The 16,420-nt window shown below is 30.5% G+C and overlaps 1 protein-coding gene across 1 annotated transcript in view; it reads left to right on the top strand.

The window, feature by feature from the left end:
* Positions 1–16,420, top strand: part of CALCRL (calcitonin receptor-like) — a 117,319-nt gene that overhangs the window by 59,295 nt on the left and 41,604 nt on the right. The window contains exons 3-9 of the mRNA XM_008572988.1: positions 3,242–3,333; positions 3,527–3,602; positions 4,713–4,805; positions 7,172–7,310; positions 10,014–10,124; positions 10,221–10,333; positions 11,753–11,844. Coding sequence (XP_008571210.1) covers positions 4,752–4,805; positions 7,172–7,310; positions 10,014–10,124; positions 10,221–10,333; positions 11,753–11,844 — 509 coding nt within the window. The 5' untranslated portion in view covers positions 3,242–3,333; positions 3,527–3,602; positions 4,713–4,751. The remainder of the gene's footprint in view (positions 1–3,241; positions 3,334–3,526; positions 3,603–4,712; positions 4,806–7,171; positions 7,311–10,013; positions 10,125–10,220; positions 10,334–11,752; positions 11,845–16,420) is intronic.

The following is a 16,420-nucleotide window of genomic DNA, read 5'->3' as shown; positions in this document are numbered from 1 at the left end:
AAATAAGCTAAGTATAGAGGAAAGAGCCACTTGCTGAATGAGCCAATTAGAGACAGAGTGCAAAGAACCAATGAGCTCAACTTACAGTTAAACATCTCAGAAAAACTTTCCATTACATCTCTGAATATCAGGCTGAATCTAAGTTGATGTTCAGCTGTATTTGCAATGGCATTATTCACATTCCCAGTCATGATCCATCTGTTATTGACCTAGAGAACTTTTTGTGAAGGGCTGATTTCTCCATAACTACGACTCACCAAATTTGTCTACTGACAGGGAAACTTTGACAGGTCCTTTGTGGACTAGATGACTCAAGTGAATTGAATTACCAAATGTATTGGACATTGCTGGATCTCATTGAGAATGCAAGTGTTCACTATGAGTTGGAATGCCTACCATCCAAACTTGCTGCTCTATCCTTTATAAACCCAGGGACCACTGTCCTGCCCCCTTGGTTAGAAGTGCCATCAGTGTACAAAGTGCAAAATGCAACCTTGTTCCTAGAGGCGCATTTCCCAGATAACTAGGAAAGAGGTTGAAGAAGAAAAGCTATAAAAGTGCAATTATTTGCATTGATAAATATTTTGTTAGTTGAATAAAGTCCTTTCCAATTATTGGTGCCAGGATGATTCAGTGACTACTAAGATATATTTTATTAAGAAACGTTTTAGAACTCTGATTTTGAAATCTACTGATAAGCTACAAAACCAACAGTAGTGATGGGTAAAAAGTTTTTCAAATATGTTGGGTTTGGGAAAACTCCAAGCATGTTTTTTGAAGCACTTTCCCCTTCAATTTTTTGAGCCTATGTACATATTAGAGGTAATTTAATCCTGACTCATATGTAAATCATCATTGTTTTGTAAGACCTATCTGATTTCCAAATAGAATAATATTTATTTATGTTTTTATTTGCCTATTTAAATATACATACTTTTTTACAGAAATTATGAACATACCAATGTTTTAAATTTGGCTTAATCTTTATGCATTCCAAATTCAATAAACTACTGTTTATTCAACATCCAAACACCACAGACTTGAAAACTGATATGAACACACCAATGTTTTAAATTTGGCTTAATCTTTACGCATTCCAAATTCAATAAACTACTGTTTATTCAACATCCAAACACCACAGACTTGAAAACTGAATAGTTTTCAGGATTTTATTTTGTAGGAAAGTAGACATGCTGATATAAGAAATTTTTCCCCTCAATTTTCATTGTTAGTGCAGATTCAAACACTATCTAAAAACTTCTAAGACAAGAAATGACAATTAGTAATTATGATCAGTACTCTTGATTGTGACTTTAGATTCCTAAAGTAATTCATTGATTTACTTTTGCTTTCACTTATTCATTTGTGTATACAGTGAACGTTTATTAACTGCCAGTTAAAAAAGATGCAAAGGTAAACCAGATATGGTTTTTGGTTTTGAGAAACCATTTTTGTGAGGAAAATAGATATGCATAACTAATAATAATAATAATACATTTAAATAAATAACTAAAGTGATTCAAAGTAAGATTAAACAAGTTTAATTCAAATGACTTTTATTATATTCTAGTTTTCTGAAGTTTACTTAAATGAAAAATTCAATTAGATTACCCAGTATCCCAACCATCCTGGAAAAATGAAATTTGATGTTAAGTTTTTCCATTTAACAGAAAACAACAAATACTTGTAACAAAATTATAGCCAAATATTTAAATTAAATATTAAAATAAGTATATTTGAAAAAAATGCTATACTTAACTGGTTTGGAAATTTTTTCTAACTTTTTTAATATAGATTATCCTTTGAATGCTAAATAGAAAAATGTGATAATTGTAGAAATGTGAGACCTGCTGCGTTGGTTTCCATATATTTAGAGATAAAATAGTTAAGCCTTCCACACTAATTTGTTACTATCTGACTCTATTGATACTAAAAGACAAACTAGTGATAATTAAAGAAATAATAGAGAAAAATTATGAAAAAAAATTATAAAAAGTAGCCAATCAGAAAAGAAATTAGCCCACTAGAGAGAAATCTTCCATCCATATTAATCAATTATTTAGTATTTTAATCTCTCATTTTTTTAGCAAAAATTACTTGAGCAGTCACTCTGTGAGGTACTATGTTAAGCACCAAATTGTGATTTGCAAAAGCCATTTCTATTTAAAATAGTAAATACAAAAATAAATTACCTTTCCATATTTAGGATGGATGAAGTGATACAGTTTTTCAAAATGAACAATTATAAAAAACGTGATACTGTTTAAAATAATCAGTTTAAAGTCAAATATATCTGTGCATAAAGGTAGAAGAGATTTTTGTATACAGAATCTATAAAGTACATTTTTATGTTAATCTAACTAATAAAGATGGATAAATTGGCATTTTGTCAGGTTATATTACATGGGAAATAAATCTTGGCTTAGAGTGTACTGTCAGGCTCCATGACAGAGTTGAAATCATTTATGACCACAACAAATCTACAGTGTCTAGTATCTTTCCCTAGTTCCAGGTGAAAATCAGCATCTAAGAGTAGAATTTAATGATAAATTTAAATTGCTTAATTTTTTCATTCTTTAACACAAAACCCTAATAGTTATTATTGATATAATGAGAGTTTTAGGAGTTATACTATCTATATCTGTAACTTTTTTCAGCCCTCTTCAATAAAAACACATGCAAAAACAAAAACAAAAACCAAAAAACATCCTTTCTTTTGCCTTTCTATTAATACCAGATGATAACTAAAACTCCACCGAGAAGATTAGAAACCAAAATTTATTTATTTCTTAAAGTCAGTATGATCTTAAGTGATTGTAGAATTGTATAGATATAGATATAATAAATATGAATATATTTAGCTAAATTGTAAATGCCTGAGGAAAACATTTTAGCAGTCCAATGGAAAAAGAAAAATGTATATGCCTAAAATTCAACAATTTTTCATGTGAAAACATAATCATTCTTTTAAAATCATTTATTCATAGAAAATATGTACATATCTAGATCAAGTCTCTTCTCATTATATATCTATAATACATATTGAAACATTACATGCAATGAATATACTAATATATGATAACTCAAATATATTGTGAGCAAAAAGGATTTTTAAAAATGTGAATAGCTTAATAAAATATAATTTTCTTAGCTATATTTACTGTGAAGTTTTCAATTCATCGTGAAAAAAATTTCTGCTCATTAACATAATATTAAATTATTACATTGATCAATATTTCAGGTCATGACCCCTGGATTTAAAGAAATCCTTCAAGACAATGTCAAATATGACCCAAGAGAAAATGTGATTTGAGTATGGAGACACTTGTGCATGTAAGTATTGGGAAATTAGATTTTCTCATGGTAAAATGTAATAAAAACTAAAATATCAACTCATTAATTTCTGAATTGCAGAAACTTTGATTCATTGTTTTCTGCCTATTACAACACTATTTCTTTATATTTATCATTAATGCAATGCTTCCTGATTTTTTTTTCTTATGTTTTTCTTAAAATCACCTAATAGTAAGAACCCAGGATAGCTGATAGAAGAAAAACGATATTCAGAAATTGCTGTGATTAAAAAGAAAAGCTGCTTCTAGGTGAGTCATGGGTGAGGGCAAGCAATGGCATGGAGTGCATGTGCTTATTAATGTGTGCTCTCATCGCATGTGATAACACAAATAATAAGCGAAACATGTGAACATGTGGAAAAGGTTTTTAAAATTCTTCTTCTGAAGCCCAATAATAAAAATCATGACTAGTTTCCTAATGGAATTAAATCTTAAGTTCATAGTTCAATGGCAAATATCCATTGACTGGAATTTTTTTCTCCTTTGAAAAATATGATTTATATATTCAGTTAAATAAATATTATATTCTATGGATATACCATGATAATTTATATCTCACAAAAATGAGTATGTCAGAGTAGATTGCTCCTGGACTTTACAGAGAGTAAACACGAGGAGCTACACCACAGAAATGTGTGCCTCTTAGAATTGAGAAGCTAGTAAGTGGCATTTTAGAGGCCACTTTTCATTAGCTCAGAATTGTGTCTGTCATTAGAAATACATAAACAAAAATATTTTTATTGATTTGTCCATATCCTGTAACCTTATTTCAATAATGTAGATAACTCAGCGAATCTTTTATTTCCTGATTAATAAAATAATCGATTTCCTGTAATGCAGAATAATTTCTATTAAATTATAAGGACATTTTTATGATATATGGATGTCGATTCTCTAGAAATTGGCCTGAGAACAATTTTCCCTCTTAAATTACTGAAGAATCAGAAAAATAAAAATGAGATTAATCCTTATAGAAAATAAAGATAAGGTTTAGAGTAAAATATGCTATCAAAATTTGTGTTAATATTTTCATGTAAAGCTCTTTATTTTTAGTATTTTAATCACTTTATCCCAATTTTGGTAAAGGCAAAGAAAGCAAGATGTTTTCTAATTACTTAAAATATATAGGTAAGAAGCTTTTCTGTTAAGTCTAATTAAATTAAATTAAAATGTATTTTATTAAGCTCTTTAGTACTATAAGCCATGATGTTTTTATTTTTAAACATTTGTTATACATATGACTATCAAATCCTTAAAGTAAAATTAATGTGTAGTTTTAAAAGAAATTTTCTGTTGAGAACCATCTACGTTTATTTCATAAATATTGATGAATTATATTTCTTTCATTTTCTATTGCAGTTCGATTTTTATTATATAGCATATTTCATTTTGTCTTTAATGATGGAGAAAAAGCGTATCCTGTATTTTCTGTTGCTCTTGCATTTTTTTATGGTAAGCATAATTCCCTCCAATTTATCTCCTTATATATGATTATTTTTATTTTTGCTTTCAATATACCTATAATAGATAAAGGTTAATAACAACAAAATTAAAGCAGTTATTGGATGTATAAATTAATTGCATTTTTATATCCAATCAACATGGATTTGTGTATCATTTAGTCTTATAACAGGTATAGGAGGATGGGGCAGTGTGTGGGGGAGGTCAGAATGGGGAAGATCAATGTATACAAATGTGCAAAACAGAGGAAAGTAATTATCAGAGTTTGAAAAAAAATAGAATGACTCTATAGTACAGTAGTACATATTAGATGAAATATCTTCAGCCAGACTTGACGATTCTAAGTTCGATCTGTTAAAAAAGCAGATTACAACCCATTGATTTTTCTCCCATTCTGCCAATCGATTGACATGTATTGATTGAAAGGCACTTCAGAACCATGCAGTGTATTTCAAATTAATTTTCTCATCCATCTATTCCCATATGTAGGCATTGATGCTTAATTTGGGACAGGTGTGTGAGTGAGTGTGCACGTGAGTGTGCACATCTGCGTGTACATATTGGGGATGTGGGGCAGAGGTGAAAGGTAGACAAAAGACCAGAAATCAATTGCTCTGCTGGAGGAGTCATACGCCTCCTACATTTGATTTAATTTTTATTTATAGAAATGTTCTATTTATACTTTTCTCTGCCTCAAATTAAAACAGTGACTATGATCTGATCTCATTATATGTATGAGAAACTGGGAGACCTAATCTGATCTAATTCTATGCCAGCAAAGAGCTTTCCTGTGGTGTTTCCAAGCAAACCCCACAAAGATTGAAATTTAAAAAACTCAGGAAAAATACACCAAAACCTAAATGAGAGAAAAAAAACAAACCCCCAAACAAGACTACATTCCTGTCAGCATTTGTATTTGAAAACATTCTCAAGTCTAGGAGAAAAAAACTCAGGAAAAATACACCAAAACCTAAATGAGAGAAAAAAAACAACCCCCCAAACAAGACTACATTCCTGTCAGCATTTGTATTTGAAAACATTCTCAAGTCTAGGAGCCGTCCAAATTCTGCACTTCTTAGATGTTATCTTTAAATTGATTCACATTTGAGAACCAGGACTCCTTTCACTTCAGTTCACACCCTCCAGTGAGTGTTCCAGGTTGCTGCACAGGCTCACTGCTTTCCTGGGACAGTTTACCAATCTGATTACTGTACTTTAAGGCATTATGACTCTTTTCTTTTGAATTCAAGCGAGACAGTGTGTAAATTTGGGTCTTTGTTCCAAGTGGAATAAAAATGATACTGATTTATGCAATTCTACAGTCTTCCTGATGAGAATGAGAGGTATGTTGTTTCTAAAAATACTAATTTCCTTGATATTCTAAATTTCCATTTATTACTTCTGCAGCACAACCTCTCCATAATTCTGTGTTAGGAAATTAAAACCAAAGAATGAAGCAACTAATTTAAATGTTGTGATTTGATGGTGAAATTTGAATGGTATTACACAGTGACAGAATATTACTATTTTGATTTTACTAAGTTCAATTTCCTGCTAGAAAAGAAAAAAATCAAGAATGGGAGGACAAAAGAAGAGTGGGAAGGTAACTGCTTATGGAGGATAGTTAATAGAAGTAATGCAAAAACGGAAAAGATACAGACTGAAGAAAAGTTTATTTAGGCTTTATATTATCAATCAAGAAAAAAGTCACGTACAAATTAAAGTAGAATCGAAGCTTAAAATAGTGCTACTAAATTGGAAGAACATAAATATATAACTTGTGCAAAATCTTTATTGATGTGCACACAATAAAATAAAAAAATAAAAATATTTAGCAGCATCATAAATGATTTTATCATTATTTTGATTATCAAAATATCATAACAATGACAAAAAAATTTGAGTACTTTTCATGTGCCAGGTATATCCCCTCTGTTATCTTGATGCTATTTTACTCTATTTTACAATAAGAAAGCAGGCTTGGGGGTGTGGGGGGACAATAAATATCTAGCCTACATTCACAGAACACGTAAAAAAAGTTGAGGTGAATTTTAAATACAGCTCTATTTCCAGAAAACATGTTTAGAGATATCCTGGAGCAGGCTACCATAGGCTTCTGAGAGCTAATTATGCTTACCAACTCTGCAGTTGGTGAGGTCTCCTTGGTCATTTGAAATTGGTCGTGGGGGGATATTTATAACATGGAAACTGACAAATACTGCAAATCGGAGATTTTTGCCTGGAGAGTTAGTTTACCATTTAGTACATCATTGCATTTGCTGTTTTCCACTGTGACAGACTGCCTCTGACAATGACATTTTCACAATTCTGAAGTTGTTTTGTTTTTATTCCCTTAGATTCTTGTCACAGCAGCAGAAAGGGAAAGTGAGAGCCCTGATGACTCAATTCAGTTAGGGGTTACTAGATATAAAATTATGACAGCGCAGTATGAATGTTACCAAAAAATTATGCAAGATCCTATTCAACAAACAGAAGGTAAATGTGACTTTTTAATTCTAAAAGCCTTTGACATGTTTAAAAGAAAACTACCCTATTATATCATTATTTGTTCCTTAGGTCCATTATTAGAAGTGAGTTAGTTGGTAGTTTTCTGGTATATGTGAAGTTTTAATTATTGACTTTTGAACAACATTTATGAAATAATTTATCTTGTTCCTTTTTTAAAAGTTTAATAAAAAATGTATGACAGTGATCTGTTTAGTATTCTTTTTACGGTGTAAAGATATTTAAAATATATAATACGTATTAATATTAACACGATACAATTCTTTAATTAAATCGGTGACAGTTAACCTTCGGTTCATGTAATTTGTATTTTTTTTTTTACACCACTGCCTTGTTAGGAGCTTGCATAATAAGATGATAAATACCAAAGTTTATGTTTTGCATAATCCATATACTTTGCATAGTACACTTGGAAACAAGGCTAAAGTCTAAGTCCTTCTGTTTCCATTAACACATTCTTTTGCTTTTTTTGTAATTTTATTGAGGGCCTGCTAAGCACCAGGCATTTGCCTCGATTCTGAAATTTAAAGACGAGTAACACAAGTGGAGTTGCCAAATATAGCAAAAACAGAAACAAATCCTATATTTTATCTCACAATCCTAAATAAGGGGTTATCTTAAAAATATAAAATGCAAACCTGACAGTGAAACAAAGCAAAATGTAAGGACTCTTTAGTTATTTCTTTTTTTTAAACCATCAGAGGAAACCAAGATCTTAAAATCTGGGGAAAAATATTTATAGTAGAACATACAATGTTTGTATTAAATGAAATGTTAAAGGTAGAATATTAATATTTGTAACTGTTAATTGGACAGCTTTTAGCCTCCTAATTTAAATAAACAATATAATTTATTAATCTTTGGAGAAGAATTTAGATATTATATCTGCCCCAATATTACTGTTATATTTATGTAGTTAAAAGTATATTTTCTAATATGTCAGACAATGACAAATTATCTGATTCAGGTCAATAGGGGGTGAATTATCAGTAATTAAAATATTTACATACATATTCTGTGTTAACTGATCCAGCTTCTCACTTTATTCCATTAAAATCTAGATGTCATTAGCTTGAAACCATTGAACTAACCCCCTGCAAATCATGTAGATATATGTAAAAGTAGGTTTTAAATTTAATTATTGAACAATAGGAATATCTTTGTAAAGGTTTCATAATAAAATAATCCTGTGGTAAAATGAGTTCAGGATCACTGCATAATACGTCTTCTTGGAGCTTCATAGTGCACTTCGTAATTTTAAATACCCCAGGAAGTCTTGTAATAAAGAACTATCTTTATTTTAACTTCATATTTCTGAGATCCATTTGGTTACAGAATATCTTTTAATAAAATACCTTCTCATATCTCACTCAAATGCCATAAAACACAATTTGAAAAATTCTGGGCCTTGCAATCTATCAAGTGTTGTAGTTAATTAGAGTCTATCTAATGGAGCAGTGATATGGATATGTTTGAGATGCTTTCTAAAACTATACCAAGAAAATTTTCTTTGGTAGGTCACAAAGTGTATTTCATCTAGTGATATATGGATTCAAATTATTTAAATAATTGTTTGAAAATCAGAGGAAAGAAAACTGAGATGATCTGAGGTGCTTTTGTTGTGTTTTCTTTATATTAATATTATTTACACTTGCAGTCTATCAGAATTTTTTTTTTTTTTTACTTTTGTGAGGGCTACATTAATTCTGAGATGGCTGTCCAAATCTGTTAGAAGTAATAAATGTCTCATGGAGCGTTCAGTGTTCTATCTAGACCTGACAAGTTATATAACTATCTTTGATTTCAGATTGTTATAACACTGGAACATTGATTGGTTAACTTATCTATGCCCTTAGAAAAAACTTTATAATATATATATATGTAATTAAAACTTCACATTTTTTAACATAAGAGGCTTTTTCTCTTCATGCTGGAGAAAAATGTGAAATTATTAAACATTCTACCCCATTTGAAAAGAAAAGGAAAGACAACCTAGAATTTAATGTTTGGGCCTAAGTAAGTATACTTCAGAGTTATTATGGTGAAATAGGAAATATAGAACTATTCATTTGCTGCAGAAAATACTAACACCTTGACCTAAGCATACAGTTTCTCAAGCAAAACATGTTTCCAATTTCCTATGTTTGAATTTCAAGTATCCAATTTTTGAATTGCAAGTACAGAGCCACTAATTAATCCCTACCTTATGGTTAAGGACAACCAGCAAAGTCCACTTGATATACTGAACAAATAGCTATCTTTGAGAATTAGAATGAAATCAGAACTTTATATATAGAGAGATAGATATAGATATTTCTAAATTTAAAAGTTTGAAACTAGTTATTCTAATAATTACTTGGTAAAAAAGCAAAATAATTTCTACAAATTTTATGTGACATGTTTATTTTTAGTAGATAGCCTTTATTCCGTGTCAGTGCGAAACCATCCCTAATACTTATATCTTTATGTATAACTAAAGAGAGTTAGTTATCTCTGATTTTGGCTTCCCCCTTAAGGCGTTTACTGCAACAGAACCTGGGATGGATGGCTGTGTTGGAATGATGTTGCGGCAGGAACGGAATCAATGCAGCTCTGCCCTGATTACTTTCAGGACTTGTCTTTATGTATAACTAAAGAGAGTTAGTTATCTCTGATTTTGGCTTCCCCCTTAAGGCGTTTACTGCAACAGAACCTGGGATGGATGGCTGTGCTGGAATGATGTTGCGGCAGGAACGGAATCAATGCAGCTCTGCCCTGATTACTTTCAGGACTTCGATCCTTCAGGTAAAAGATGAAATTTATCTACAAATCTCCTTGGCATCTATTTAATAAACCCCAGTTAATCAAATTACAGGATTTTTTTCCTTTTTAATTTTAAAGAAAAAGTTACAAAGATCTGTGACCGAGATGGAAACTGGTTTAGACATCCAGCAAGCAACAGAACATGGACAAATTATACTCAGTGCAATGTTAACACACATGAGAAAGTGAAGGTATGTAATAATTAGGAATTGAAATTTAATTTACACCATCTATTTGAACAGTTGTCCAATAAAGTATTGGAGAACATTTAGTCAGTGCTTTATTCCATTGTAATATTTTCATGATAAAGGTTGAGGAGAACAATCAAGAAAAGTATCTGTGAAAATAATTATTATCGATTCTGTCATTACATTGAGGAAGCAATCCTATTAGTATATTCACAAGTCAATGTCTCAGTATTGGGGTTTCCAATTTTCTAAAGAAAACATATCTTGAAAGTATAAGAAAAGAGAAAACTTTCATTGGTGGTGGAATTTCTAGAATTCCCCCTGAAATTGTGCTAAAGTAAAAAGGATAAGCCCAACAAGATTTAAATAGTCTACCTGTTCCTCAGTGGAAAGCTTTTGTTCTGAGTGGGTGTTAGGCCACTCTCAGTCACATTCCCATTTTTAACACCACATGTTAAAGTCAAGGTAAATCACAGTTTGTCACAATAATACAGCATTGATAGAAAATGCCTGCATATATTTGCACATGTGTGTTTATAGAGGCAATTTGTTACGGTGATTAAAACGGTGAGTCCTGATATCTGAACTACTGTTTCTGCCCCTTACCTGCTTTGTGACCTTGAGCAATCATTTAGTGTCTCTCTGCCTTAGTCCTCTCACGTGTAAAATGGGGATACCCATAGATTCTACTCTCGTGGTTTTCATAAGGATTGACATAATATAAGGAAAATACTTAGAAGAATAGCATACAGGAAGCACCTGATAACTGCAGCTATTTTTATATTTGTAAGTCATATAGTCCTGCTTATTCAGAGAAGGGTTTGAAGAGAATTATAAAAATATACCAATAAAATAAAGTTTACAAATAAATAAAATACAGACAAAAATAAAAGAGAAAAAGCCAAAACCAGGAGAAAGTTGGAACATATTTGTACAGATCCTACAAAGTTAGGATCTTACAAGTTACCATATTGAGATTTGTCTCTGGGCCTCAAATTTGTCAAAGTTAAAAGAGAAATCCAGCTGGGAAAGAAAGTCTTACCCGATGTTTAAGTCTGAACGAAACAAATCATCATGTAGCATTTGATTTAAGGTGAACACAATATAAAATGCTGGTTTCATATATCATATAAGATAGATCAATAAATACATTACTTATTAGATTTACTATATGACTTATAATTTCTTAAACAAAAGGGTATATAATTTATAAATTTTGATAAGTCATTTGATAAATTTGCATAGATATTCTTCGTTCCAGATGTATTCAGGTATTTATTTGTTTGCAAGCTGATTATTGTAAGGCTATCAGATCACATTTGTAAAAACAGAATTTATTCAATTGAGCTTCTAAACATGCAGGATTATAGATACTTATAGTGTTGATATGAGCCTAATTTTTTTTATTTATACAAATTATAGACTGCACTGAATTTGTTTTACCTGACTATAATCGGACACGGATTATCTATTGCATCACTTCTTATTTCACTGGGCATATTTTTTTATTTCAAGTAAGTACATAATTTTTTTTTAAGTTTACTAATTGTCTCTGGTGAATGCAATCTCATGTGCAAGTTTATGTCACGTGCTGGAAAAATATACAAAATGTAGATGACATAATTTTTAAAATAAGTTGGATGTTTAAAATAAGTTGAAATGAGTTGAACTTTTTCTAACATATGTGGAGAGGAGATTGATGAAATACTTTAAGCCCAATTTTACAGAACTAGTAGGCATAAAAGAACAAAATCATGTAATAAGAAGGGAGTCAAACCAATACGTAAACCAAACTGTATTTGCTTTAGAAACCATCAAACATTATAGGTCGTCTTAATTGAGTGTTCCACTTTTTGTTCAATTTTAATGTCACTATGCATGCGCATTATAGGAACTAGAATTTTGTGTGAATAATAGCAATGGCATTTAATATATATTTTTGAAAACATAATCTGAATATATTATAGGTAGGTTTTTTTCCCTGGGTTGGAGGGTCATCTTTAAAAAGGTTATACTATGTTTTCAATTTTACTTGTAATTTATTCCTTTTTGAGGGGGAGAGTTGGCACTAATTTCTTTAATTATTCCATCAATAAGTAATTTTTGAATTTATAGGAAAGCAAAATTCAAAACGTGCATGCAATATTTTATGCCTTAACATGGTTTTCATAATTGTGATCACTACCAGTAATTGTGGCATGCATCATGACAAGAGAAATTATTATACTTTATTGTATCTTCATCACCATTGTTGTGATCCTCCTCTTCTTCCTCTCCTCTGCCTCCTCTTCTTTCTTCCTCTTTTGCTTTTTAAGCATCAATACTCATCTTGGAGCATTTGTAGCTACAGAACTATCTGGAATAGCAGAACATTAAAATAATCCGAATTTAGATATTATCAGACAGTTGGATTTTTGTTATGTGTGCAACAGAGCACCAGGTTTTAGCCCATTGTTTATCCAATATTCAGAGTATATCAAATAAAAAAACAACCAATCAACCATTAGCTCTCATGGGCTCAAAATCATGGCATCTAGAGACTGCATCAGAATTGCCTTTATATTTTTTTTGGAAACTTGCAGCTTCTTAAGAATCCTCAACATCAGTTCTTTTGTGGAATCTACAAAAATGCTTTTTAACAGCACCTTTGTTTTATGACATTATCTAGGCACCATTAGAAACTGACAAAAATCTGGTCTGACTAAAGCTAATTAAACATTTGTGAACATGTTTAAATGTAACATTTTCTTTAATAAATTGCATAAAATTGTATCAAAATTAGTTGAAAAGTTTTTATCTTAAATATGAAAAATGCTTCTTAAAGAATTAAATTTACTATACTATAGTTTACAAGTTATCCAAAGTTTCTTGCTAAAAACAAACTGCTAGTTCTCAGTCACTGCCTTTATAATTAGTTATGTCACATCAGTTGCTATGGACAGCCTAACTTTACTCTTGAATATATTATTAGCCTTCACAAGTTTTTTTAAATGAATGCTATATTTGGAATATGGAAACTTCACTATACTATACTTGCCTAATAGATTTAAAATGTTGAATCTAAAGAATGGAAAATAATCAATTTTCCAAAGTGACAAGTTTTAAACAAAATTCTCAAGTCCACAATGATATATTATTAATACTAATTGACAAAGTAAAACTATGTTGTTGATGCTAATAAACTTATTTGAAAAAATATGGCAATAAAATTGGGTTAATATTTAATTTAGTGAATTTAAGGACACAAAATGGAATTAAAATTTCAAATTCTTACTTAGCATGATGAAATGGGTAAACAGTTCAAGATATAGTTTATGTTTTCCTTTATTCCTGAAAACAAAATCTTTATAATTTAAAAATATAAGGTGTCTAAATTTGAAAATATGATTCTCTTGACTCTTGGAATTGATACATTAAAATGACACAACTAACTGCCCTAAAATCTATGCAGTATTCTAGAACTCAGATTTTTAGTTCATGAAAATTACATTTCTGTCACATATACAAACACATGCATCAATTTAAATGTAACTAATATTGGCTAAAAAAAAAAAAAAAAGATTTTTCTTAACCTGAAGACCCTTATAACCATAACAGAGTATAAAGTAGATTAGTCTCTACCTTAATGGCATAAAATATAAATCATAAGGGTTTGAAGACTGTCTTACAAATCTTGGGGAAAAAAGTTACAAGTTTTAAATCTTTCAAACTTAAAGAAAAAGAATGCAACCCTTAATTAAAAACAAACTAATAAACTCCAGTCTTGAGAAACAAGATTTACTCTTAAATTTATAATACTCTTTAAAAATAGAAAACAATATAAGCATGTTACTAATTTTTAAAGAAAGAAAATATATAAATATGCCTATAATTCTACATCCTATAAAGCAATTTCTTATATTTTTTCAGTTTTATTTTATATTCATTTGTTTTTGCAGTTTTTATTGTAGTATATTTACCTATTTTATCTTAGCATTATATAATTTGTGTTTTATATGCCACTAGTTCTTAAAACAACCATTTAAGTGGCTAAATAATATTCCAGTTAGTGGGTTTACAAAAGTTTATTAAATTATTTCTCCATTTTTGAACATTAGCTTTACTTCCATTTTTTTCTATTAATAAAAAACACTGCAATGGACATTTTCAGCCATAACTTTTCCCATATTTTGCACTATTGTTTTAGGCTACATTCCCAGAGTCTTGGGATATCTTGGTCAAAGGGTATATATAATTTTATGGCTCTTGAAACACATCATCTGAAAAGCATCTCAAAATCAACATGTTCAGAAAAAGTCATAATATCTAACCTCTCCTAACCCAAAGCCAGTTTTCTTCCAGAGTGACCCATCTTCTTGAATGATATCACCAGTCATCTGTGACATTTTTCCTCTCCTTTTTCCTTCCTAACATTCTTTCCCTATACCTTCTGGATTGAACCTGTTGAAATCCCTCCATTCTATCCAGTTTGCTTCAGCTCTGCTGCCATCACCTCCAGTCTTGTCCTTTCTAGCCTTAGTAAATCTAATCTTGCTCTTCATTCAATTCTAAACAAGGCAGATGGAATAGTATTTTAAAGATCTTGATCAAATATAGATCTGATTTTGTCATCATTTGCTTTAAAAATTTTAGACTTGTCATAATTCATATAAAATCATTATCATTAACATACTCTGTTGTTTGCCTCTTCCCTGGCCTAGTTAAATGTATTCATCTTTCATGCTGAACTTTAGCATCACTTCCTCAGTGAAATCTTCCTGAATTCCTTACTGTAGTATTTCTGAAACTGCAATTAATTACAGTGGACATGGGGTAAAATTTTAATTACTATTTGGGGGACCAACATCTCTACAAATTAAAAACTAACACAGCTGAGTCTCTTCAGATATTATATTTATTTTTTTTGATTTTGCATGTGATAAGCCAAAATATCTAAACAAATTAAATTTCTGCAGGAGATAAAGTTAACAAATATAGCAATTATGTTGCTTGCCAAAACCAGTAGTCAGAAAAAAAAAAATGATCTCTTAGAATTTCATATCTTATGGCCCCAAACAAGTTGGAATTTAGCAAAGATATAAGCAAAGCCCTGCACCAGTTCCATAAAATCAAATGCAAAATTAACAAAGCTTCTTCATGCGAAAGAGCCCAAGATTTAAGATTTAATGGAACAAATGCTCACAGTGAATTAATGAGGCAATAGTGGGGCTGTCAAGCGAAAACCATGCAGCCAGCCAGACTATACCAATAAATGTACAGTATTTAATTATAAAGCTCTGATCAGATCACTCATTCACCAGGTTCATTATGTAAGAGGAAAACAGGATGCCATAAGAATGGGCTTATCAGGATGGTGAAGGAATTGAAGAACATAACATCAGCTACTCAGGGTATCAAAATACCAAGAATGTTAGGCTAGAAAAAGACAAAATATGGGGGCACAATATATGACTTGGAGAAACTAAATGATTATAATTGGGAATAGAGTTTATATAATAACCTAGACGAAAAATATATTTGGCTCAATTAAAAAAACAAAAAACAAACAGCCAAACAGCTAATGTAATGAACCACTATTTGACCTTCCTGTTACTGAAGGTTTTCAGACAGAAATTAGATGTCACCCTCTCAGGAATGTCAAAGTGGGTGATCCCTGAACTGGTTCATAGATGGACCTGAGGATCTCTAATGCTTCTTCCAAGCCCAAGAACCTATGAATGAAACAGTAATTTAATAAAGAGGATTAGAATAAATGATTTTAAAAAAATCAGTATCAGGAAAGTTAGTATTTATGAAAGTATTTTGTAAGCTAAAAGTAATTTACACACATAAACTAAATTTGTTATAATTAGGAGCTGAAAGAAAATCTGGCTTATATTTTTATATAAATTTATATTTATATTTATATTTATGTATGTTTATTCAAAAAGGAAATACTATTCAACCAATATTCTCAAGTAATTTTAATTTTTTATTTACTTATTTTTTATTTTGTTAATATACAATGTGGTTGATTATTGTGGCCCATTACCGAGACCTCCCTCCCACCTCCCTCTCCTCCCTCCCTCCCAACAATGTCCTTTCTGTTTG

This window comes from Galeopterus variegatus, unplaced genomic scaffold (assembly GCF_000696425.1).
Source record: "Galeopterus variegatus unplaced genomic scaffold, G_variegatus-3.0.2 Scaffold861, whole genome shotgun sequence".
NCBI lineage: Eukaryota > Metazoa > Chordata > Mammalia > Dermoptera > Cynocephalidae > Galeopterus > Galeopterus variegatus.
This window is presented reverse-complemented; position numbering and strand designations above follow the sequence as displayed.